General features: G+C 42.7%; 1 protein-coding gene and 1 long non-coding RNA gene across 2 annotated transcripts in view; one reads left to right on the plus strand and one right to left on the minus strand.

Moving 5' to 3' along the window:
• svild (supervillin d) overlaps positions 1-25,717 on the plus strand; it is a 43,679-nt gene that overhangs the window by 4,194 nt on the left and 13,768 nt on the right. Inside the window, 8 exon segments of the mRNA XM_029456492.1 lie at positions 8,178-8,682; positions 13,235-13,269; positions 16,350-16,405; positions 18,272-18,369; positions 19,598-19,700; positions 21,096-21,495; positions 21,572-21,734; positions 22,176-22,308. Of these exon segments, the coding sequence (XP_029312352.1) occupies positions 8,327-8,682; positions 13,235-13,269; positions 16,350-16,405; positions 18,272-18,369; positions 19,598-19,700; positions 21,096-21,495; positions 21,572-21,734; positions 22,176-22,308 (1,344 nt within the window). The 5' untranslated portion in view covers positions 8,178-8,326.
• On the minus strand, positions 1,267-11,482 carry LOC115024701 (uncharacterized). The gene is made up of 3 exons (XR_003834150.1): positions 11,384-11,482; positions 8,291-8,510; positions 1,267-1,556 (listed from the first exon to the last, which is right to left on the minus strand). It is a non-coding gene; the product is annotated as an uncharacterized LOC115024701 (long non-coding RNA).

Consider the following 25,717-nt stretch of genomic DNA (forward strand, 5'->3'; position numbering starts at 1 on the left):
CTATTCTGTTAAACCTTACCCATGCGTGTTCGCTTTGTTGTTCTTGTAATATCATATGAAGAGGCAGTTGACACTTTGAATCAATTTCATTTCATATTGATATTTACAGGAAAGGCTTATGGCATCCAATGGCCTCAGTAGTGCTTTATCATAGTGGTCTTCCATTTCTGTTTTATCTTCCACTTAAAACAGTTTAGTTGGCATCACATGGTTAATACCACGACTGTTAATACTCCATCTCTCAGCCATGACCCATCCCCCTGCAAGTAGGAGACCCCCTTAACCCCTCCACCCCCTGCTCAGTGGCATTCCAGCTGGCCAGATGGTGTCTGCTCTGCACAGTGCACACCAGAGAGCAGAGAGAGAGAGAAACCCCACCAGCAGGATTCACCGGATGAGATATCCCCCCCCCCCCGCCCCTCCTCCTCCTCTCTGCTCAGTCTTGTCTGTATCTTACAGGAGGCCATTCTGGGGGTGAAGTCCATACTGATAAGTTGTTGACAAGCGGGAAAATCGCATTACTTTCAAAGGAGAGGCAGCTCTGTGTCGTAAACTGACACAAGGAATTTCTGTGTTTATAGAAGGAGTTGCATGCTTTTGACAAATAGCAGTCATACCACAGCCACAACATGTATGTCAATTAGGGCACATATCATGAGTAGAATAATTGTTGTCATGCATTTCTATTCAGGGACTAGCAAAAATAAATGCTGGAAGTACACAAGGAAGAGGAATACAATAAGCAAGACATCATCCAACAAAAGTTGGCAAATTTAATGCACCTGAAGTGTTGCTGGAGTGAGGCAATGCTTTCCGTATGTCGGAGCAAAACAAAGGGTAGCAATGAGTGTGAGGGTAGGTGCTTTAACTGTAGCTACTACAGAACGTCTGTCCCATTAAAAACACTGTGTGGGTGTGTGTTTCTGGCCCACATTAACCCACTGAAAGGAATCCAACGTAGGACATTGTGTGTTGTGTATATGTGAGTATGTGTGCATATGATCGCCCAGCTAGATAAAGCCCCATAAACCCCACCCTTCCCACTCCACACTCTAGCTTCCATGATTGCAGCCTTGTTGGAGAGCCAGTGTGTATTTCTGTTGGCCTGTTTTTGTGATTCTTCAGTTGCATGTGTCCTGCAGTGTGTCTTTGCTTATTTGTTTTCCCATACGTCACATTTAATGGTTACTTTGAATGCGGCAAACAGAAAGCCCGGAAGGCTCGGACAAAGAGCTGTAAGGCTGTAAAAGAAAAAGAAAAGAAATACAGGAAAACCCACAGATGCTCCTCTGTGTTAAACTTCATAGCTTTATTGAGTTTGAATGACATGTCCCCCTTGACAAATATTTGAAGGAGACAAAGCAGCACACTTTCTTTGCCTGGTGACAATGGTAGCTCCGCCTCAAGCAGGTCAGTACAGTTTTTACAGTGTCAGTTACTTAGGCAAAGCAGAGTGCAGGCATGAGTACGCAGGGGGTTGTTATGTCAACTGCCTCTCGGGTGACTGGCTACAGTCAGCAGGACTTCTGGTAAAAGGGATTTGAGGGAGTTTGTGTCTGTGTGAGAAAGAGAGGGGAGAGAGGGGAGGGAGAGATGGATTAGTCTCAGGCCCTGTTGTTGCCCCATCCTCCTCCTCCCTCTGCAGCAGCAGCAGCAGATCTTGTCCTCCCTCCACCCCCGTACCACTAGACTGGGGCCCCCTTGGCACCCTGGAGACACATGCCCCACAAAGCCATCACATCCACCCCCACAAAAGCTCATTCTCTTCTCAATCCTTTCCATATTCTTCCCTGTTCTCCCTGCCTCTGATCTCTACAGTTCTCTTCATTCTCTTTTTATCACCCTGCGTACTCTTCCTCCTTCATCTTCATCCCCTTCTCCCTCTTTTCCTATTTTCCGTGCAGCTGAAAGCCAGGAGAGAGTTGAGTCATGTGAATGAAGGGCTACAGCCATGTTAGACAAACACACCCCTCCTGTCAGAATCCTCCTTTGAAGCTTTCTATTAGTGGAGGCCGGTTTCAACAGGATGAAGTGTTGTGAGCTTCAACAATTGCAATTAAAACTTCACTCTTCCAGGGGTTTCTTGCAGGGTAGTTAAACCGCCTTAAGTGCTGAATGATTGCTTTTAAATGAGAAACATATTGGTATGTGATTGATTGTTGCATGAGGGTGGCTTGAAAACAGTGTGACACGCCCTGGAAACGCCCCCCCCTCCTGGTTGGTTTCTAATGCATGTGTTTGGCCGTACGGATCAGTTAGAATCCAATGCTGAATTTAGAAGATGGAGTTATTGGATTAGGGACTGGTGACCCGGCCTATACGCTTTCAACCATTGGTCACATGACCTGGTGGTAGTCATACACACCAATGCACACAAACATACTGTACACTATACAAATCATAGGATGCTTCCTGACAATTTAGTCAACAGTAGTAGGTCACTTTTTCTGGATGCATATTGAACATAATAAAGTTAATAAAGAATATTTGATTTTTCCTTTAACCCCAAATAAGATTTTGTTTTTTTGTCCTGGCAAATCTAAAAATGGGCATGGTTGGTAAAATTGAGGCGGGCCCGTCCCAGCCAGCGACTAGCAGCCTGAGACCCACCCGTCACTCAAAGTGGCCACGCCCCTATCAATGCGTAGCTTTAGGCCTTAATTAAAGTTTCACCCACATACAGATGTCATGAATAGGGAAATTAGCCATAGAGACCAAAAACATTGTTTTGTTTCAGGCCTTAAACATATTTATTTCTGCTGTAAAGTATCATTTTAACATGAGGGTCTATGGAGTTTGACTCCCTTTTGGAGATAACCTCTAGTGGCCATTCGATGAACTGCATTTTTTGGCACTTCCACATAGGCTTCACTGCTCAGGCCTGGAGGTTGCTGCTTGGACCAAACCTCAAAGCAAGGAAACAATGCTTTTGAAAGTCACCCAGATTTCCTCTGCATTGAAGATACTATGATCTTTTGTTTTGCTTTATGGTCCCTGAGCTGCACCAGCTGAAGTACTTTTCTTAAGAATGGGCCGTCTGTCGTGTTTTCCTGCCAATCTATGCACTGGCACCTGGTTTTCTCAGTGCAGCAAAGTTTCCACTCTCCACCCTCTTCCCTCAAGAAGAATGTGTAGTCAGGAGCCTCCTCTCTTTTTGTACAGCAAAGTAAAGTCTCTGATGTTTGCAGTGACTTTATGTGGATTCCTGAAGCTTAACAGTGTCAACAAGTTGTCTTAATACCAACAGTTGGTGCCTGATGAATATCGTGTCTAATGTGAGTGCAACTTTAAAGGGGCATACATTTTGAACATTTTGACCAGGTTATCACTTTGTCCATTCAAGCTTTACTTGAAGAGAAAATCCCCTACTTTTCTAATGCAATTCCACTGTTTATGAGTAGGGTGTAGCCCTGCATTCCTGCTCTGTCCTCCTGTGTGGACATGTGAATTCTAAAAAGATATACAGACTGGTGGACTACAGGTCAGCTTTAACCTCTGAGGCAGCTTTCTGTTTATCTGACCAATGCAGATAATGACATCAGTGGGCTGTGAGTAACAAAGACATTTGACTGGAGTTTTTTCAGGTGCTTTAGTTGACTCACCTTTATCAAAATGTTTCATTAAATCAAAACACCCGGCGGTAACACAGTGAGAATATAACGACATAACAGGTACTGTTAAACTACAGTGATTAAATCACAACCATGATTACAGAGGTCTAAACCGTTAGATAAAAAAAAAATCCATAAATAGCTAAAATAGATAGATACAACAAATAGATTAACTAAAATTAACGGATAAATAGTTTAAATAGCTTAAAGAGTCTGATTTTCCCGTTTTTTACGGCACTGGTTTAGCGCTTCAGGAAACTCACAGACCAGTTACATGCGAGTTAAGCCATCCCACGTGATGCTACTCAGCCAATCAAATCTGTGCATTCCAATCGGCAAACAGACTCTGAATACAGACAGATGAGAGGCGAGTGACAGACGGAAAGATGAGTTAGCGATACAGGGAGAGAAGACGGAGAAAGGGAGAGAAACACAGACGAAGAGACGAGTGAGCGGCAGACAGGGAGAGAACAATAACTACTCATGGCGCTCTCCAAGAAGAGAAAAGTCAACAGAGCTTTCAACCCAGAATAGACTCATTCATGTTCATCCTTCCCACTGGGAGCACAACACCAGCGTCTCATATGCTCAGAGACCGTGGTGCTCATTAGAAGTGGTGATGTGAAACGCCACTATGAGGCAAAGCACAACGTTTTTGACTAAACATACCCACTCAAGTCTGAACTGAGGGCACAGAAAATAAGCACTCAGAGCCCAATGTGATTTTGATTTGTGACAAAATAAAGCAAACAGTCCACCTGTCAGCATCATCAGCCACAGAGAACAGTTTAACCCAGGATGTGCTAGCCTGGGTTAAACTGTTCAATTGTTAAGTGTTGAGACTGATTTATTCTAACATTGGTTGAGAGTTAAATCAAGATGTGAAACAGTTAAAGAAAAAGGGAATCTCAAGCTACACTTTATTTTATTTTTATAAGATTAAGCACTTTATTTTAAGATGCACAATTTTTCAAAAGCTATTTTATTTATTTTCTCAATTTTATTTTTAAATGCAGCCCGAGAAGAACATTATACATATCTGCAGTAATATATATATCTGTATAGGTCCGTGTGACATTCACCCCTCTCCTTTCCTCCGCTCTGTCTCTGACTGTAGGTGTGTGTGTCGGGAGCGAAGTCCCGCCCCGAAACACAACGGACGAGGGAATGTTAATTATTAATTGCTTTATCTACAAACAATTTTGCGACTCTCCTGCAGTACCTCTGCAGACCCCCTGTTGAAGACCTATGCACTATGGTTTATACAACTAATACTGTTAAATATCATCTAGTTGGAAATTGTATTTAATTGAACACATTTGGAATAGGGCTGCTGGATATGAGGAAAATATGAGATAACGCTGTTGAATATCGCGATAATGATATTAATTTTTGCGATGTGTGTATCACGCAAGTTAAAATTGCAATGTTGATAAAACATTTTTTTATTTTAAACATGAAGAGTAAACATGTCAATGTCAGGTACTCAACTGACAACAGACAAGAAACTTCAGGGAACAAAAAAAAGCTGTGGCTTTTGCTACTTCTGTATTTGTGATATATTGAACTAGTCAGTAGGCCTAGCATAGCTGTTATGTAATCTAAAGAAACTGCTTATATTTACTAAAGGGCTTTGTAGGGAAGTAAGTATTTAAAACCTGGGCCATCATGGAGTACTTAGACTTAGGAAAGGACATGATGACACTAAATCTGATACAGTGCACAAAAGGGATCTCTGGCTGTTGAACCCATTCAAAGCTTTCTCACTGCCCTTACCCATCCGGGCTCGCAATAGGGTTTTGAAAATCTGCCAGCTGCATGAGTAACATTTCCTGATTAATCAAGCATTTATGAAGGAGGATATAGCTCACGGTCAGGAAGTGACACACTTGGCCTTTGTTGAGACACATCTTCCTCTCGACTAGAGTAACAACTCCCAATGGGCAACAAAAGGTCAGAGAACACTTCAGCGAGTGGAAACAGAGGACTCTGTTTGTTTACATGCCCTAGAGAAGCAGAAATGTTATTACCCGTATGAATTAGCAGGTAGGACTAGTATAACTACATACTGAGCAAGACCTCACGGAAACAAAAGCAATGCATGTCCTTGGATATCTGTCTTACATTCTGTCCTTCAACAATCCCCTCAATTGTGACACTGAGTGCATTAAGTGTTTTTCCCCCTGCACTTTAATCATCATGTACTGAATCAATACTATTATTGAGAATCCTCTTATCAAGGTTTTGGTCCTACATGTCTCTTTTTGCTCCACCGGGCGAGTTCACATTTGCTAATAGGGTTAATGATTTTTCACGTATGACTTCAGTCCCCCTTCTTGCTTAAAATAACACAAGCAGCTTCCAAACAAAGCAACCTCGATGTTCTAGGTCTCCACGGACAAGCTTTAGCGTACTGTTACCACTCCTTTTATAGGTAGTGACCTAGGTGAATTATGTAAGCGTGTGCACAGTCCTGAAATCAACATCCACACTCAGGACAGTTTTGCCTTCATAAGGCAATACACAGACTTTTGAGTGACATTCAGTTTAAACCCCAAAACAAGTTTAAGATATCATCTTTAGGTTCGGATGAGGAAAAGAGCTTTGCCTAAGACAGGTCAGGAAGCAACGCAATTTATTGCTGCCTCATTTTTAGACATGTTTTGGCACTTTTACTATATTTATGGACAACCAAAACAAACCTTACTTTGAAATGTTGCTAACCCTAGAGCAGACATGTAATACAACTCCTCTAACATCCTTTTCTTGTTTGGCTGTGGAGCTCTTGAAGGTTTGAGGCTGTGTAGTAGAGGATTTACCACCACCAATGGATTATGCCTGCATACTTGATAGTCATTTGGTTTTCATGTTATGCAGTAAATTACATTTAAAAAGCTTTATCCACATCTGAGCCCGATTATATTTCTATAATACGTTCTGCTTTCTGTTCCGGCTAAGTTTAATTGGCTGTGGGTACTTGTTGCTGCACTACCTGGAATGAAGTGCTGATTTGTTAATTTAACAAACAGATGGGGGGAATTTATTCCTGCATAGTGTTGGACATCTCCTGGCTTATAACACGAAGCAGACAGCATGTAATCGTCCTGCAGAGTTACATTTTATGGTAAGACTAAATTTAAATTTACACAAGGGAGGCCCTGTTTAGCTAAGCACTGTTATGTTAGGTGGAGGAGGGGAAGTAGAGGTCAGGTGGAAGACTGACACACACAGACACATATTCCCCAACATATACACTTATTTCATGGGTAATCTTTCAAAGACAGATTTTTTTAAAGGGGACCAGATTCTAGTTTGACTTTATAGCCCAGCAGGTGGTTTGGGGGTCAAGAGGGTGCACTTAAGATCGGTTCCAGCTTGTCATCACTAAAGAAAAGGCTCTTAGAGTCAGCTCATTTATTCTACCTTTTGACCAGACTCACCTTTCCATTCCCTCTTGCAGAAACCCATTCTTCACTTTCCCTCTTTCTTCTCTCATGGCTAACATTGTCCAGGCACATCACTCTCATTTATACCCCTCCCCCGCCCTGTTCCTGGCCATACATGTGAGAACCAATGCGATGAATGCCCTGTAATTTGAGGGATACCAGAGGCTACTTCAAACCCCTGTATCTCTAATATAACTAAACCTTCTTTTATTCACCTTTTTACCATTTCTGTTCACCTTGGCTGTCCTCGGATGTATCGTAAGCACACTTGCGCTCTGAGAAATGTCTGTGGAAAGGATTCTGTGCTTGGTGTGGCGCAATCAGAAACTGCACACACGTAATCTTTATTCCTGTTGTCAGCTGGCGATGCATTTATGCGAGTGCAGTTTTCAAACTTTGGCATCAAAGCCACATGTGTGGTTTTCTGATCTGTGAAATGAGCTCAACTCAAGCTCCTCATTTTTACCTCCTAATTTTAATGAAGGTCAAAAGTTGTTAAATAGAGCACTTTGTTATTGTGCTAGATGTGGCAAGGAGATGTTAAAGGGATTATCTCTTTCAGGGAGTCTGAAGCCTGTCCCAGCATGCATTGGTTTAGAGGCCGTGTGCACTGTGGATAGGTCTATCACAGGACTAACACATGTAGACATACAAACACATTCACACTTCAGTTTCTTATGCTTTGTGTTTGTAGTAAATACAGAATCATTATGAGGTGGGATAATGTTCAAGAGGTGATTTGCCCTGGCACAAATCCTCAACTAAGTAAGGAATACAATGGGATGAAGATGTTCTTTGATGTGTGAATTTCACTTTTTCTCTTCCCTCTTTCCAACTGGCTCCAAGTGAGTCCATGCAATAGAGGTTACATGAGAGTCTCACTGCGGTGGTCCGCTGTCTTGAGTAGTGCTGGCTGACATCATTCTCAAAGGAGGGTGAGGGGGTGTTAGCTTGGGCAGGGCAGGGCTTGGAGCTCTACAGCTGAGCCAGTTTTCTATGAAACCTGGAGAAGTATATGCCTTGGCACATCCAGTTTTTACACAGATTTAGAGTGCCTGTCATCTGAAATTGCACTCAAAGATCACGATGCACTAATGATGTCTTCCTCTCTTGTTTGCAGCACTGAGGTGATTTTTGATGGAGTGAGACACTGCTGTCAAGTGAGATCTACAAGGAAGCTGATCTACATATCTGGGACAGGACAATTGAAGTAGCAATTTGAAATCTTCTCACCTGCATTCGAACCCTAATCGCCATTGAACTTGAGAAATGGATGGAGTAGACACCTTGCAGAGCTCGGCCCCAGAGACCAAGGCTGAGAGAATCGCTCGGTACAAGGCAGAAAGGAGGAGGGAGCTCGCTGAGCGCTATGGCAACACAGACGAATTCACCTCCAAATATGTCCGTCGGGACAGGAAAAACGGAGACGCATCCGAAACTGTGTCTTTGGAAACTAAGGAGAAGGAAAAATATGAGGATAATGGATTAGAGCAAACATACACCCGGAGGGGCCTCAGGAATAAAGTGCCTGAGCACACTGATGATGAGCCCGCCCGGGAGAAAGAGGGCACCACTCACCTCAAAGCAGAAGCTGTCTCCTCCGTGAAGACGTCCTCTCATTTGAGGTGAGTTTATTTACACTGTCACAAGTTAAGGACAAAACACACTTCTGTTGGTTCTGCAAGTCCAGCCACAGTGTTCTCAATGTGACATAAAGTTGGACATGAGACATGAGACATAAAACGGTCCAGGCGTAGAGACTCACAAGGCCAGTGCAAGTAGAGCCCAGGCTTACATCTCAGGAGTAGATTGTAATAACATAGCAGCCTGTGATAATCTATTTCCATATCTATATACAGAATCTAGAAATTAATTTATTTTAATCATAAAACTATGAACCAATCTCATAATTTACAATGTGATTAGGGATGTAGAAGATATGCATGTTAATTGATATTTTATTTTTTTTATATATATTCTTATAGGTGAGTTTTTTATTTTTTATTTAGATTATCCTGTACATTTTTATTTTATTTTTTTCTTTAAAGAAGAAAAGTGCATATGAAACATAATGCATAAACCATAATAGTTTTAATTTACATATATTTGTATGTATCTCAGTTTTTAGTGCAGTAATAGTACAGGACGTGAAATCTGCTTAAACGTAATAATAATGTTCGGGTCCCTACAAATTGCAGTTGCACCAACATTAGCTCCTTTGCAGTATAGCCAGTAAAGACGACTATTAGATTACTGAAAAAGGGCTCGCTGGAGGAGGAGGCAACAAGTCGGCATATTTGGAGAATATTTAGTTTTATCTTCTGTTTGAAGTAAACACGGCCGCTAACATTTCCAAAATTGGCCATGTGTGAAATCAGTGGACTGCCTCGTTTATTTTGTCCATGTTTTGCTGCGATGACATGCAAGCTGCTTGTTTTGGTTCACTGCGCAGTCATATGGGGAATCGCCATTGTTTAACATGTCTGGGACTAACAAACCCGGTAACAGTCAGAGTGACCTGAAAGACTTTTGAGAGTTTTCTCATTAATTGTCAGGAATGTTCTTCGTAGAAATGTTGTACACAGACGGAGTGAAACATGTCCAGTCGTGGATTTGGGGATGTTTGAGCTGTAATCAAGCCGGGAATTCTGCTGTATGCACACAGCCAGGCTTGTCTGTTCTTGAAAAACAGCCTGAGGGAGAGATGGACAGAGTGCTGAGATAATGTCAGAGATTTGGGGTGGGGGGGGTGTGGGGATATTAGGCTCTGCCAATTTTTCATGCCCTGCGCTTAATGAAGCATGACATCTAGATAGCTGTGAGTGATGGCTTGTTGGATATTATAGGCCAATTATTTTACAAGATTGTGAAAGACTTGTCCTGCATTTGTAATAGACTGGCAAAAGAAATGCAGTACGTGCAGCGTGACATGTTTCGGCAAATCTCAGCTATCAAGAGTTCTACTTCATCATCTGTGATTGCAAAGCTTTGTTTTTTTTATGTTTTTTTATGACCCTGCTTATGTCAAAATCCAGTTTTGAAATCTTTTAAAGCAGCAGTTTTATGCTTAAGTGTGGATATGGAGGACATTTTAATTTAAACAAATCTATTTTTTTGCCCATTATGTAGTGTAAGAAACTGTTTTCGGCCACAGTTAGAAAGAATATTTGGTAAAATAAAAAGTAAAGTCACGGACTACATTTTAAATTAGAGAACAGGAAAGTGGGTTGACATGGGGACGAGTTTGTCTCGCATGTCTGTCACGTTAGCTTCTAATCTTGTCAGTGTTGTTATGACGTTCGCTGCGTGCCACAGTCCAGCTGTGCAGTCATGTGTGGGACACAAACAGCTAAACAATGAGGCTGTATCGTGCCAATAACTTGTCAGACAATCCCCAGATATTAATAGTTTATTTATTATATTATATTTCAATTCTAGGGAGTAATTGGAGTTGTCTGTGTTTTATTAAGCATCCTTACTGATCATTCAGATTTGTATATTAATACAATATATTACAGATTCCTGCTTGACTTGCATGCGCTTTATGATTAGAGGTTTCAACTATTCACTGAACCTTCGCAGGCAACATGTTTGTGTGCGTCTGTTACGGGAATAGCATGAAGGAAACTGGAACTCCAGCGATAATGAAAACTGTCAGTCAACAGGTTTATCAGCCACAGACAAGAATCCTTCCCTTGTGAAGTTACAGTTAAAGCGTGCCACTCCAACACATTGCTTTTTTAACGTTACTTAAAATTCACCCTTGTCCTACATAACTTGTTACCTGATATCTCACTTCAAAGACAACACAGTGCTATCAGGTGCCTTGGTTTGGTAGTACATTACAGTTTTTAGTCAGCATGCAGACCAATCAGGGAAGAAGCATTAATCATGTGACATAATCCTACAACAGTATGATATTCAAAAGTAAGATTATGGGATTGTAATAATATATTGTTTCAATATGCGTATTTATTCATCTATAGTGTGAAAGCTAGGTTGTATTATTTTGGGTTTGGTGGTCTGTGTGTCATTAAGCATGTGTAGTAAACACCAGTAATTGTGCTACTGGCACGTTGGGGTTAGCCAAACACCAAACAGGACTGAATGGGATTTAAGCTAATTACTGTTTCCATGGCTGAAGCATCGCACAGTTCTAATACCTGCCATATGAAGAGCTGAGCTTCCCAGCATTGAAGCGCACAAATTAGAGACATTAAAATAAAATCTTTTAACTATGCCACAGTCATTATTATATCCTTCTTTACTCTCCCTCTACGCTTTGAGTGCATGACATAATGTAATTGAACACAATGAGGACGTTACCTGTGTTTGATTAATGCCTCGCATGTGTGGATTTAAACGTGTTTAACGTTTCCCTCTTCAACTTCCCCCATTACTCTGTACGTATTGCTCTTCTCGTCCTCTCTCCGCACTGCACGCCGCTCTTCTTCTCTGGTTAGTTTATATGGCAGCATGGGGACCGACGCGTACAGCCCCTCCCCTTCAGCCGGCAGTCAAAGTGTGGGTGGGTTTGATGAAGTGTCACTGAGCCCTGTGGTTGCAGCGGAGGGTGTCGGAGCTTGATTATGAGAACTAGGTGGCACCAGTCAGACCGAGATCGCCATGGTCTGCAAACAGACCGCATAGAAGCCTTAAATGTGTAACGTTGTTTGACACTTTGTAATCATTTTAAAGTGAATGTGTATTTCACAAAGCCACATATTGCTGTGTCATTCATTACATTAATTATTGCTACACCTACATCCATTTGTGATCTTCCATCACATTTCCCATCTCCAAACTTCACCATATTCACACGCCATAAATACCTTGAGGTGGCATTTTTAGATTCCCCGCTCTATCGTTAACATGTACTGAAGAGTGCCAGCCCAAAAACTGACTCAATTTTCCGTGGTAGCCAAACCCAAGCCCAAAATAATATGCTGCTGTAAAAATGACTTTTAAACACAGTATTGGGACTCAAACATGACACCAGCCCACGGAAAAGTCAGACCATACTGAGTCAGATCCAGTGGTTGAATATTTTTATATCCTACATATTGCTGCACAGTCCACACTAAAGGGGCCATCGAGGGACGCACCGATCCGACTTTTTCAGTCCCGATACCACTACCTGGGCTATGAGTATAGACCGATCTGATACCAGTGTTTAATTAACGCTGTATGCCTCACTGTGTGGAAGTGACTGGGATCATATCGATAGCTTCGGCAACCCCCCCTGCGTACGACAAGTTCTGCAACTTTCCAAAACTGTCAACTCAGACATTCACACCCGAACCCCGACGCGCCAGATGGTTTGTTACACAGAACCATCTGAGGAGCCGTCACTGGAAACTGCAGGCACTTTCAAAATAAAATACTTCCATCTGTCAATCTGACGCCGATGGATTTTCATGTGATCTCGTGAGAATCCATCTGCAGTGCAAGATAAAGTCACACGCATTGCACGCAGTGATCGGCCAGTTATGCGGAGGTGCGAGAGAGAGACTGTAAGCAGGGTTTGAACTTCTCTGTCTAGATCTTTTTTAAAAAAAACATTCTTTACACAATGTCACAGTGCAGTTATGTGTACATGGATTAGACATGGATTAGACATGGGTCTTCATTTGTCCTAATCCTGAACCTGCAGACCGGCTTGGGGCCAGCTCCCCTTCTTCAGTCACCTCTGACCCCTCCCAGATGTCCACCACGATTCTCTATTGTGTTAAAAGCGGTCCTCTCCCCTCCTCCTGTTACATCATCGCTGCTACCCCACAGGCAGCTGCCGTCCCCATCCATATTTAACACCCATTACTTAGAGATGAATGGCCATCTTTAGAGGCTACACAGGCATCGCTGTTATATCATTGCTAACGTGGGACTGGAAGAGCAGCACGAGTAAATGTTGTAAGATCATACGCCGCACAGTAAGTGGCTTACTGCAGCTCTGTTGATAGTTTGGTTTGTATTTCACCTTTTTTTATGTGCCTCGAGTATACATTGGATTATAGTTGTGTAAGTAAGACTTAATATTTTCATTTTTATGTCTGGTTTACAAACCTCAAATGTTACAGACACATTATGTCTGTGTCATCACTTCAGTGTGTTAGAGAGTGACCTCATTTGTCTCTCTCTCTCCCTCTCTCTCTCTCTCTCTCCCTCTCTCTCTCCTAGGCTGCTGGAAACCGATGACACAGAGGAGCCAAAGGGTAAGACGAACTGTCCACTTTCACTGCACTCAGATCCTCTTTCGTTCCACAGACGGCTCTATCCCCTTAACTCATTCATGTTCTCCCTAGTGCTCAGTGTTAAAGGAATACTGAGCTCATTGCTGCTGTCAGATCACCCACCTGGTGTATAGATGTTGGCTGCTTAGTTCTCTGCCACGGAGGAGTGAAAGAAAACAGATCTACTCATGTCTCTGTTTTGGTCACTTCACTGTGTAATTTAGAGTGAATGCTTTGCCTCAAGTGATGGTTTTCCTTCTTTTTAAATAAGGGAGATAATGTTTGGCACGTGTCTGCAGAGTTTTGTGACTCAGTGGGTGTGCACTTACACTTGTGTGTCTTTCTTTGCAAATGTTGTTGTCGAGTACCCTCGAAGCTGGTTTCAGCCAGCTGGCATCACAAACCAATCTTGGAGCCTGCTGCCACAGAGAGGGGAAAATAGCTAAGTTTACACATGGGTCGCTGCTTTTCCCATTCACGTTGAGCCACCTGAGCCCACAGCCTGAGTCTGTCAGCCTGCCTGTCGCCTGTCTTGTCTGTGTGCGTCAGTGGCCTGCCTGCCTGTCTGTATGTGTTTCTCTGCTTATGTATTTGATGTGGCTGTCTTGCTTTGTGCTCGTCTACTTGCCAGTCAAGGATGTGTGCGAGTGAATGCTCGACTGCACAAGAGACGGAAAGATAGTGACGGAGAGAGGTGATAGGAATGTCCTTGGTTAGTTCAGCATTGTGTGACGCAGTGTTACGTAAACAATGTAAACAGACATGTCTTTACCTTCTACGTCAATCAGGAAGTAAGGTTGTCACAGAAGCAGAATTTTAAACTTCGATACAATTCTAGTACATAAAAAAAAAAAAGATTCTCTATACCTGTTTCGATACCAGATAAAAGATGACACCAATTTAATCTAATCATATTATATAATAATGCGGCGATGCACAAGACCTAAAACAAACGTTAAAACTGATCTGCTGTCCAGTCTATTCTGTTCATTTATTTATATAGCAACTTTCATGCACAGAATGAAATGCATGCATTGTAATGCTATACAAATACCAAAAACACATCCACAAGGAGGAAGGGAGACAGTTGAATAAATAAAAAAAAACACTATTGTTCTGCTAGTTTTTCCCTATCATCGATTAAAATGTTGCATTTTTACCGAGACTCTCTCCATGTACATGTGCACAGCAAGCGAAGATACTAGATGGTTGGAAGATTCTCTCTATACCAAAGTCACAGAGAGAAGAACAAAGAAGAGTCAGTGTTCATGTGTAATTGAGATATGTGCGTGTGGTGTGTGTGTGAAAAGCAAGAGAGTGTGTGAGCATTGGCGGTGCATTCACACAGCTGATGAGCTTCCTGTCCAGGCTGGCAGAGGACTCAGTGCTCTGAGCCAGAACACCTCTTGTGGTCACTTGAAGGAATAGAAACATAGTCAACACATTGGAGAAGCCTTCATGCTCATATTAGCATAGAGTGTGTTCTCCATAAGAGTTCTGCTGCACACCGCTCCTTAGAGTGCATTGGCTAATATTCATGTGCAGACTAGGGGTGTAACGGTTTAGGGTTAGGGTTAAATTGACGGTTATCATACCGTTACGAAATTGAACATAAGTGAGTGTGTGCGAGAGAGTTAAAGGTGCAGACGGGAGCAGCTCCTACATATTAATGGTTAACAATCATAGGAGGTTATTAAAGAAGCTGATGTTATTCTTCATTTAGGAGTTAATTTAACATACTGTGCTGCTGCTAACATGTAAACTATGTCAAGTTATTTTTATAATCGCGTCTATTGTTTTGAATATGTTCTGTTATGTTACGTTGAATTCCATTTAGCCGCTTTGATTTCAGGCTCCTGGTATCGTGCACGCCTGCTCTCCGGGACCCTTGAATACAACAGAGGCATCGTTAGTGTTATTAGAAACACCTGTGCTTTTTCTACTGTGACAAGGCAAAAAATGTCCTTTTGGGCCAAAAAACCAGGTCAAAGGCCGTTACAATAAGCTCTCCGCAGCTGTGACTGAGCAGTCTTGAGTGATGAAAACACTTATAGAAAAGTCAGTAAACTTAAGTGGAGGTTTTTCCATCGCTAGAGTTTTGTCTTCGCTCTCTGGCTTGGACGTTGGATGGATGATGATGTGAAAAAGATTGGACTGGATTCAAAACTAAGAGAGTGCAGTCTGCGGGGATTCACCGGTCTGCGATGTGCAACGTGTCGTCATCTGAACTGAAACACGCCAAGTTCTGGACAGCAGGGGAGCTTGGAAACATAAATCTAAAGTATTAAAACTACAGTATCAGGCTTCAACAGTACAGCTGTTTTTATTTATATTGGAAAAGGGGAGTTTGTCAGAGACAATTTGGATTTGTTTGTTCATTTTATTTTCTTTGGAGGGGGGACAATTGTAGCATGTCTCATTGTCGAGGCAATAAAGCTGATTTAGAGTAGAAGAGTGGATTTGAGTGTGTTGACTTAAGACATTTGTGTTGTTTTGGAATACCATTAAATGTAATGGTTTCCTTTCGTGCAGATTAGAGGATAATATTCTCAGGGCTGTTTTTGATTAGACTACTCGCATGAGAAATGATTTATCTCTCGCACATATGCACACACAGGGTAATGGTATACCTTGTCCATGTCACCGTAAACTCTCGACTGATAGATGCACTCATCGTGAGGCGGGGATATGTCACTACATTCATTTCCTCTTTTTGATCCTGAGACACCTTGAGAGCACCGAAGCCCATAAGATTGTATCCTGTCAGTTTTCCTGTCTACATTTTCCCAGCAAGGAAAACTTCCACTTGACCTGGAAAGACTCTGTGTGTGTGTGTGTGTGTGTGTGTGTGTGTTGTGTGTGTGTGTGTGTGTGTGTGTGTGTGTGTGTTGTGTGTGCATATGTTTGTACATGCATGCATTGAATTATATAACCTGTTAGATCGGCCTGTGTGTGTACCAAACACACGCTGACTGATGATGTGATGCTACACTTGCAGGAAGCAATTGCAAATGTACTTGTCACCGTTGTATTCATGGTCCGTATGTGTGTCTTCTCTTTAGTTGACGAACAGCCTGCGGACTCAGCCAAGAGGACTTCCAAGATGTCTATTTCTAAGGTACGCTAGTTTAGGTGTGTCTTCTTACTCCCTTTGTCCAAATGTTTTGAAATGTTTGATTGATTTTGTGTCTGTGTGATTGTCTCGACAGCACGCACACTAAACCAAATCCAAGCTTCAAAACACATTTATAAACTTATGAGTGATGTCACAGATGCTAGATCCACATTTTTCAAGCGCAGCTGGTGTAGGTTTCAACCCCCCCCCGGATCTATTGCTCCATTAATAACAAATTGAGCTGTTCCATACAGCACTGTGCTGTCCTGCACCTGGACACACACCTTGCCAAAGTCATGACTTCACACACACACACACACGCACACACACACACACACACACACACACACACACACACACAGTCCGTGGAGATCTTAAAGCAACGATGGGAAGAAGAAGTCTGGAGAGCTAAAAGATCAATTCAGGAACAAAAGCTTGATAATGCCCCCCAATCCCAAGGGACATATACACACGTGTGCTTAAAAATGAAGACAGTATCTGTCTTTCCCAGGCTGCTTGAGTTTCATGATATTGGATGTAAATAGTTGTTGTAACTTGGCCTTCACAGGCCAGGAGCATTGCCAAGGTTGGCCAAGTGAACCCAGATGGCAAAAAAACCTGCTGGGAAAACAAGCTCCCACAAAGAGGCTATCTTACTAACGCACTACTTTTTGTTTTCGCTTTTATTTCTGCTCTCTCCGTCCTTAGTTCTGACCTAGATCTCTGTTATTTGAAGGTGTCTCACTCAAAGGTCATCAGCGCAAACTCCTTCGCTGTCTTCACGTTTTCCCCATAGCTCCTGCACGGTCTCTGTTGAGAGCCAGTGAGTCAGCGTCTCCAGCAGGAGTTGAGCTTACAGTGTGTTTGCTCTCCAGCGTCGGAGGCAATAAAATGTGTACATGGAGACTTCTGGACAAAGACTCAGCTCATTTATATTTATTTCCCGACTGAATTTCCTGAGTATATAAAAATGTGTTATTCAGAAGGAAATTCCTTCATGCTGGGTGGAAAATAAGTTCCTTCTATATAATCAGTGAGCATCCGTCAGTTTAGATGAGCTCTTTAGTTCTGTGTTGCTGCCGTAGTGTCATTTTGTGAGGAAAAAAAGCACTTTTCAGCTTTGACAGGTCTCACACAGCTGCATAGTTCAACTTCACACTGTACGCATGTTTTAAAAAGTCTGATAGTAACACCAAAGTATCTTCAGCAATGTATCGACCCCCTCAGGTCTGAATATTTAAGATTTAGAGCCAATAATGGTCCAATATGCAACTTACGCAAGTGTGATGTGGTAAGCCACCAGCACGCTTACACTGAGAGGAGACTTTTAAAGGAGACACCTTTTAAACTTCTGAAATGATACACATATGCATATTCATAAGTTACGGATTTCAATGAGGGAGCAGTAGATGTCATTTAACGATTTTGTAACATAAAAATGATTAATGAAAACTATATTAGACGCAAATCCGTATTCACAGCAGCGTATTTTTATATGTCGTATCATATGTCTGGAGGGGATCTTTAACCTTTAATGATGGTTAAAAAAAAACAAGTAAAAAGCGTAATGGCTCCCTTGAGGGCACTTTACTTTAATGTGGAAAATCCCGTACAGGCAGTACTCATCTCTGTTTTAGTTTTCTCTCTCTATGTAGTCAGGGTGGTAGGTTTGCACCACAGCACTGACCTGAGAAACTCGACTGGAGCTTTTAAAGGGTTAACTCCTTCACTTAAGTGTATGGGTGGAGCTTTACTCATTCATTCACTCCCCTTATCAAGATTTTCTTCTTTTTTTTACAGCGAGTGTAGGAAACAAGCAAAACGTAATCCTAACCTTTAGGCTTCGGCCGCCCTTCTCTCTGCCTGTAGGATCTAGAGGGCATGGAGGATGGAAGCAGCGTCCGACGTGCCGATGACGGGCCAAAGTGTCAGTCAATGAGCAGTGACGAAGAGGAATCCTCCGCCAGGTAGGCAGGTTCAAACAGCAGAGCCAACTTCTAAATGAGTCTGTAACTGAAACTGTAAAGCTTCTGCTGAAAGGTTGTTGTTTTCAAATGTGTTGTTAGTGTCAGACTAACTGCATTTAAACTTTGAATGGCGTCTTCTTTTCCATCGTCGGAGTAATAGACGTTGCGGTCGGCGGTACATTACGTATGCCACAACACGAGCAGATAGAACAAACAGATTCACCGTGAAACAAACACAGTCAGGCCGAGCAGAGAGAGCGGAGCACAGAAGTAATTACAGACCGATTGAAAGGCTCTCTAATGATGTGAACAGCTGCAGAGATAAACCTGATAAACCTGCAGAGCTTGCCACACACTCTCTCTCTCTCGCTCGCACACGCACACACACACAACACTCAGGGCCGTGTGGTAGCCATGGTGATGCAAACCATACTAAAGTTAATAGCTGCCGCAGTGAGAGCCAAACTGTACTTAGCACTGTGACCACTGGAGTCTGGACTGAGCTGGAGAGTGTGTGTCTATGAGAAGTGTCCCCTATGCTCACATGTGTGTGTGTGGATTGGTTAAAGACATACTGCCCCTTTTTTGTCCACATGGAGTTTGAACTGTTTTCAGTTTCCTCCCAAGTCAGAAGTGAAATCAGGACATTTGACGATTTGCAACTGAACCTTGTCACTGATCAATCAAGCGTACTACAAACACAAAACGAATGCGTAAAAGAGAGGCGAGGCAGGCTATAAGCAAAAGCGAATGTGTCCGAGCATCACTGCCTTCCAAAGGTCAAACGCACACCGGAGGAGATGATTGTGAGCTGAGTTGTATCTTGGTGCCGTCATTGATCACAAAGTGCCATATCAGTAAGTGCTTATTGATTTTGTCAACGCCCTTTAGTGGTCGTAAAAATCAAGGAAAACAAGGACTTCTGCAGTTGTGTAGAAAGCGACTTTAACACAAGCTTTACTCACGTCGGAATACAGATTAATACGAATTGTAATTGATTAGATCCCTAACGTCCCTAACGATCCCTAAATGTTGTGGTGACTCAGCAGACTCGTGGTTGTTAACATTTCCTAGTTTATGCTTTGAGTTCACCGTGCAGCTCTTTCCTGCAAGTCCACTATGTAATGCCTCAATCATTTGTACCTCAAATGTATGAAAAATGTGTCTTCCCCCCCCCTCCTTTCTGTCTGTTTCCACCATCTTTGTCTGTTTTCCGCTCATATTTCAGCCTCCACGAGACTGATACAAGCAAGTTAATGGATGAAAACGAGGCCCCAGATGAACCGTCATGGAAGGAGCCGCATGAAAATGCTTCCTCTGCCGAAGAAAAGGTCAGTATTTCTCTTTCCATTTTAAGCCTTACATTATATATATATATATATGTGTGTGTATAAAAATGCCACATGGTTTCCATAACTCAATAGGCTGAAATATAATAGTCATCTCTTTGGATTGTATTTTGGAAAAATCATATTTTTGAACACCGCCGCTGCACCGCATGCAGGCCAATTCCAAAACTCTTACGCACCTTTACTTTGGCTCTCTTTACGTTCGGGTCTGGTTTAGTTTAGCTTTTTGTTTTTGAAGTTGACGAGTAGATTGTAATTCATGTCACTAATGTACAGTTGCAATACACACACACACGCACACATTAAACACTCCAGTGTTTTTATTTATTTAGGAAGACCACCTGGTTAGCGTTGCACTTTCACAACCAGCTGGCCTCACGCTCTGCTTCGGCCCTCATCTCCTCCTGAATCAGCACTCTCTCCCTCTCGCACTCTCTCATAAACTTTGACCTGTCAGTCGGATGTCTGCTGTTGCTCCAGCTGCTGTTTTATCGACTAAGCAACAGCGTATTACACACACACACACACACACACACACACACACACACACACACACAAAAGGGTGTGTTTAGGTGTGTCATGTCATGTTCATGCTTCCTATATCCGATCCAAAGCACATTTAAAAACAACAACAGTTGTTCAAAGTGCTGCACATTCAAAATACAGCAAAAAACCCTAAAAACATTAATGATGTGTGCGTCTTTATTGCATTTTGAAACGAGTATGAATGATTTTTATGATCAAATCCTTAAAACTGTTAATATTATATGTTGGATCAGAGCACAAAAAGCTTGTGTCTCACATTTACAACTTCACTTGACACAACATGTGTTTTTTGTTAACATTTTCTTTTCCCAGAAAAACAAACAAACATTAGTGACGTCCAACACAAGTCTTTAACAGATTTATTGACATGGAGAAATCTTTCACAATCTTTCTTGACACACTGTTTGTTTCTCTTTGTTCTCCCCCCCCCCCCCCCCCCCCCCCCCCATTCACTGATCCCATTTTATAATCACCATTGTTTCGGTTTTCTAAGCTCTATGTCTTCTTCTTCTTTTCTTCTCATTCATGTCCATTTAACCCCCTCGTGATTCTCCTCTGACCTATGAAGCAAGTCTTTCTTGATAACAGCAGCAGCTCAATGAGAGCAGAAATAGTAGTTGGAACAGGGGGGGGGGGGGGGGGGGGGGGAGAGCGAGAGAAAAGGTTTTCTTTACTGTTATGTGGAAAATGCAAATGAGCTGAATTGGAAAATGTTGAGGACCATAGAATACACCTCAAGTGGTCTCGTAACTTTAATCGTCTTTTGCACATCTTATAAATATTATAGCTGGTAGTACAAAAAAAACCTTTCTCTCTCTTTCTCCCTCTCAGCCTTCCAGTCTCCTCTCCGACAGAACTCTCCCCCTCAGCAAGACCAGAGACGCCTCACCCCCTCCTTCTCCTCCCTGCCAGCGTGCCTCGCTGCAGCGCCAAGACTCTGGGCCTCGGGGCATCAAGGGAATCCTAAAGAAAAGCCGCTCCACCAGCGTGGAATCGGACCACAGCGAGGGCTCGACACCGGATTGCACACCAGCCCGACAAAGCAGCGTCACCCTCACCCACCCTGAGAGCGAGGAGGAGGAGGAGGAGGAGGAGGAGGAGATGGAGGATGAGGAGGTGGAGGAGATAGAGGAAGAGGTCAATGGGGACAATGACAGAGCGGATGACTCATTAACTGATGATATCACGGACGGAGGGAGCTTCAGCATCGACAGACAACAGAGGCAGGGAAGCAGCGGTGGCAGCGGTGGCAGCGGCGGCAGCGGTGGCAGCGGCGGCAGCGGTGGCAGCGGCGGTGGCGGCGGCAGGTGGCAGCAGCGGCGGCAGCGGCGGCAGCAGCAGTGGCGGGAGCTTCGAGGAGATGCGAAGTCCCTCGCCTGACGAGAGCCTGGAGGCGTCCACAGTGTCGGAGGACGTGGAGGAGCTGGAGAGCAGTTTGGATGGAAGCCAGGGCTCTTCACTCAAACAGAGGTCATTGGATGTACACAACCACAGCATGCATTGTGGTGATGTAGAAGGCCTAGATGTGCATATTTGTGTCTATGCAAAAAAAGATATTATATAATATATATACAGTATATTATATATATATATAAATTATATATAATATATACAAATATAAAATGATATATACAGTATAGAAAATATAATTAAATGTAATTAAATATAATATCTTTAACACTGAGGGAGTGGGACTTCTGTGTTCAGGAAGGAATTCAAAGGCTTTATTGTCACATGTATTAAAAGCTACAGCAATGTAACATACAGTATACTTAAGACATAAGAAATAGTGAAATAAAATAGTGCAAGAGACATAACGTGCAAGTATAATACGTATAAATGAAAAGCAAAGGTAGGTTAGACAGTGTATTTTAATGGAGAAGGAACTAATGTCTCTTTTGCTTTGTTCAGACTGGCAGAGTTCACTGGTGAAGGGGAGAAGAAGGATAGAGTGAAGAATCCCAAATCATCCGAGCTGATCCAGCCAAAACTGTCTGATCGCTTCGGTCAGCTCCAGGATGCTGAAAATGCTTGGAGGAAAAAGGTAGGTTTCAACTTGTTGAGCGAACTGTCTCTGTGTAGTGGGGTTTAGGAGTCGGTCAGTGAGTGAACGGGCAGTAACCAGCAAATACTGCCAAATGTTGAGCCTCCCCCTCAGCTTTGTGTGCAGGGAAAGAAAGATTTGGCTGCGGACTCATTTCTTCCTCTGCTGAATCAGCTTATTTCCCCGAATTGCTGCCAAAAGGGTGTGAGGTTAGGAGGGCTTTGGGGTGCAGCAGATTTGGGAGCGGTGACGCCAAATCCCAGAGATCCAGGGCTTAGCTGGCCTCCCAAAGAGAAAGAGAGACACGCCTCTTTCCCTTTTGAAAATAAAACCCTACACCATGACCAAACACCTGCAACCCTTCCGAGCTAATGCCTGCTTCCCTTTGTTGATTTTTGCACTCTCCTCTTTTTTCCCCTGCTCTCAGAGTTTCAAAAATAATTCCCTCTATAAGCAAAGCTTTTGTGTTCTTTATAGACAAACATCCAGGTCAAGCAGCTTTACACTGCTCAGCGTGGAGGGTTTAATGTTTAACACATGCTAAGATAACTGACATGTTTTTGAAGTGATCGAAGTGCATGCAGGTTTCTACATGCTCCTCTCCGACACGACCGCCCTTGCTTAGTTTTCAAGTGGAAAAACAACACTACACTCTCTTATAACCATGTCATGGACGGAGCAAGTCAATAATTGTTCTACAGCAGTGCCGCATGGATACCCCCAAAACAGTCAATTCAACACTAAGATTGAAGTGATGTCATGTTTTTAAATGGACCATCTCTGGGCTTGCTGTCTGTCCAGATCAATGATCCTTTTGGGGGATTTCTGGTTTTGGGCTCATCCTTCATCCAAGGATGAGCGAACCTTAGAAAAAAAAGAAGTTAATCCATTCTTAGTCTGGAAAAAGCCACTTAATAAGTAAGTACAGACAGCCAAAGAAATGTTGAACAAATCCCCCACTGAATTAAATACTAACAACTGATGTCATTGTATGTTTGTGTGCTCTGTCTTCACTTTGATAAGTCAACACAAAGTCCTTCAATGTGAATGGCACAAAAACGGTATTGTCAAAATGCAACACATGCATGAAAGAGGGCGTCCAAAATGTCTGCGGATTTCTTCCTTTAATTCTTTAAGTCTGAGGTTATTGCCTGTGAATTGGTCTGAAACCCGCTGTCTCACATGAGAGATGTGGATAATACAGGGTTTGGCTAAATTACTGGCATCGATCGGTGCCATGTCGGCATTAGCTATGGGGCATTTCCTTGAATGTGACTATTCTTGTTACATGTCCGCTTCTCTCTCTCGAAGAAGAAGAAGAAGAAGAAGAAGAAGAAGAAGAAGAAGAAGGGCCATTGGTTTGCATGTTTTGGCATTAGTCTTTTTTATCTCATACTCTGCCAATCTGGAGCAGATGTTGTTGCTCTTTGGTTGATGTGTGGGAGACCAGGGAACGTAACATGCATGGTACACACACCGTGGTCATCTTCAACCAGCTCCAGATGTTTCCCGTTAAGCCTGCTGAGCTGTTCTCTGCACCACGGTTGTGTTGTAAAGTGAGGCCTTGTTGTAAATTACATTTAAAGAGGGTTAGGGTATGTGTTGTCTTGAATAATGGTTGTTAATCATAAGTTACATTGACTGTTCGCAGCGTGCCATTAGTTAATGAGGGAAAAAAAATCAAAGTTGCAGAAAATTGCTGCTTTGTTCGTCTAATTTCAGTTTCGACTGTACATTAAATTGCTCATTATAAAGTGGACTGTCCACATAGACATTAAAATAATATTTTGAAATCTACATTTCGCTTTCAAATCCCGAATGATTTTCTAAATGTCGGGTTTTGTAATCCACTCGCTGAACACTAGTCTGATTTGTTCCATTGAGACTAATGATCAGTTGGAAACGTTGTCCCTGGTGTGTTGATTCCCAGAACATGTTTTGGAGATAATCCACTAAAGATGAGTGGATTATCTCTAATGCGTCGTGAGTGTGTTGAAAAAGCCTCTTTGAAATAAGCGATTTAAAATCACAAGTTAATACATCGAAAGGAATCAAACTTTTTGTGTGAAATTTATTTTACACGACACATTTTCAGCTAAACGTTGAGGCTTGTTTCACATCCTGCTTTCACTTGATGGTGTTTTCTCCCTCTGCATGCACTACAAACAATCTATTCCTCTTTTCCTTCCTCTCGCATCTTCCCAAGCTTTATGTCAGACTTTAAATTCCACGCTAATACCTGCTAGTGTAGCAGTTTAATGTTTCCCTGCTATGCTCTTTCTCCTCCATACTCCTCTGATAATTCCCCTTTCTCCTCCTCTTCTTCCTCCTCTTCCACCTCCCTTAACCCTTCTTTCCAGTTTTCCTCTGTCCTCTCCTGCGGACTCTACCCCTTTCTTTGACTTTGACACCTGCCTCTCAACCTTTTCCCAGCCCCTCCAGGTAAGTGTGTGTGTGTGCGCGCATACATATGTGCTGTATGTGCCTCTTTGCGTGGACATGTGTTGGCTCTTGTTCTCTACCTGTGCTCTGGACAACCTCTCGCACGCTCTCGGAGAAATACCACGGAGAAATCAGAGCTGTCAACACACTTGCTTTTCGCTACATGAATGTGGTCTGCTGACCCTCAGTTGGTCGATATCTGTGTCAGTGGTTTGGCTGAGGTGCTGCCTGCTCCGTACAGTAAGGCACGGCTGAGAAAAATGGTTTCCTGTGGGGGGTTTGAGGCCCAGGCCCTTTCCTCTCCTCCCCTTCTCTCTGGGGTCCTGTCAGGCCAAGGTATTTCCCCTCTCTGATTGACTCCAGAGATGGGCTGCTAGCTGGAGTCTGTAAGTGTGTGGGATTGCTTTAGGACTGTGTGAGATGACAGATATTGTACTTTGTGTGTACTAACATCATTGTACTATAAGCCTAAATGTGATGCAGTGCACAAGACATTAGGAGTGGCATCTTTGAGCAATAACGCTTTAAACTCCGATCCCGTAGGACACACGTTTGTGTTGTAAGACGTGCGCAGAAACGGCTGTTTGTCATAAGACGTGTTATATTCTCTCAGTTTATGAAAGCAGCATGAGGAGACTTTGATGTTCATCCCCAGTGTGTCGTGTCGCCTCTGTGTGCTCGCCAGAGTGATTAAATGTATTTCTTTGAACTTTTGTCTCATGTGAGGCTAATATTTGACCACTCCATGCAACATGTTTGACATTAAAGTACAAACACTCTGCGGGTGAAGTGAGAGAGAGGCGGAGAGAAAGGGTGTTATGTGTTTTTGGTTTGAGTGGAATATTGTTAGAGGGAAACTGGTGTTGCCAAATGTCTGCTCAGACATTGTAGCATGTGTCACATTAATTCAGGACAAATAGCACATAGACTCAGAATGGTTATTTAAACTTGACCAGATTTCTGTTAT

The sequence above is a fragment of the Cottoperca gobio genome, chromosome 19 (assembly GCF_900634415.1).
Source record: "Cottoperca gobio chromosome 19, fCotGob3.1, whole genome shotgun sequence".
NCBI classification, from domain to species: domain Eukaryota; kingdom Metazoa; phylum Chordata; class Actinopteri; order Perciformes; family Bovichtidae; genus Cottoperca; species Cottoperca gobio.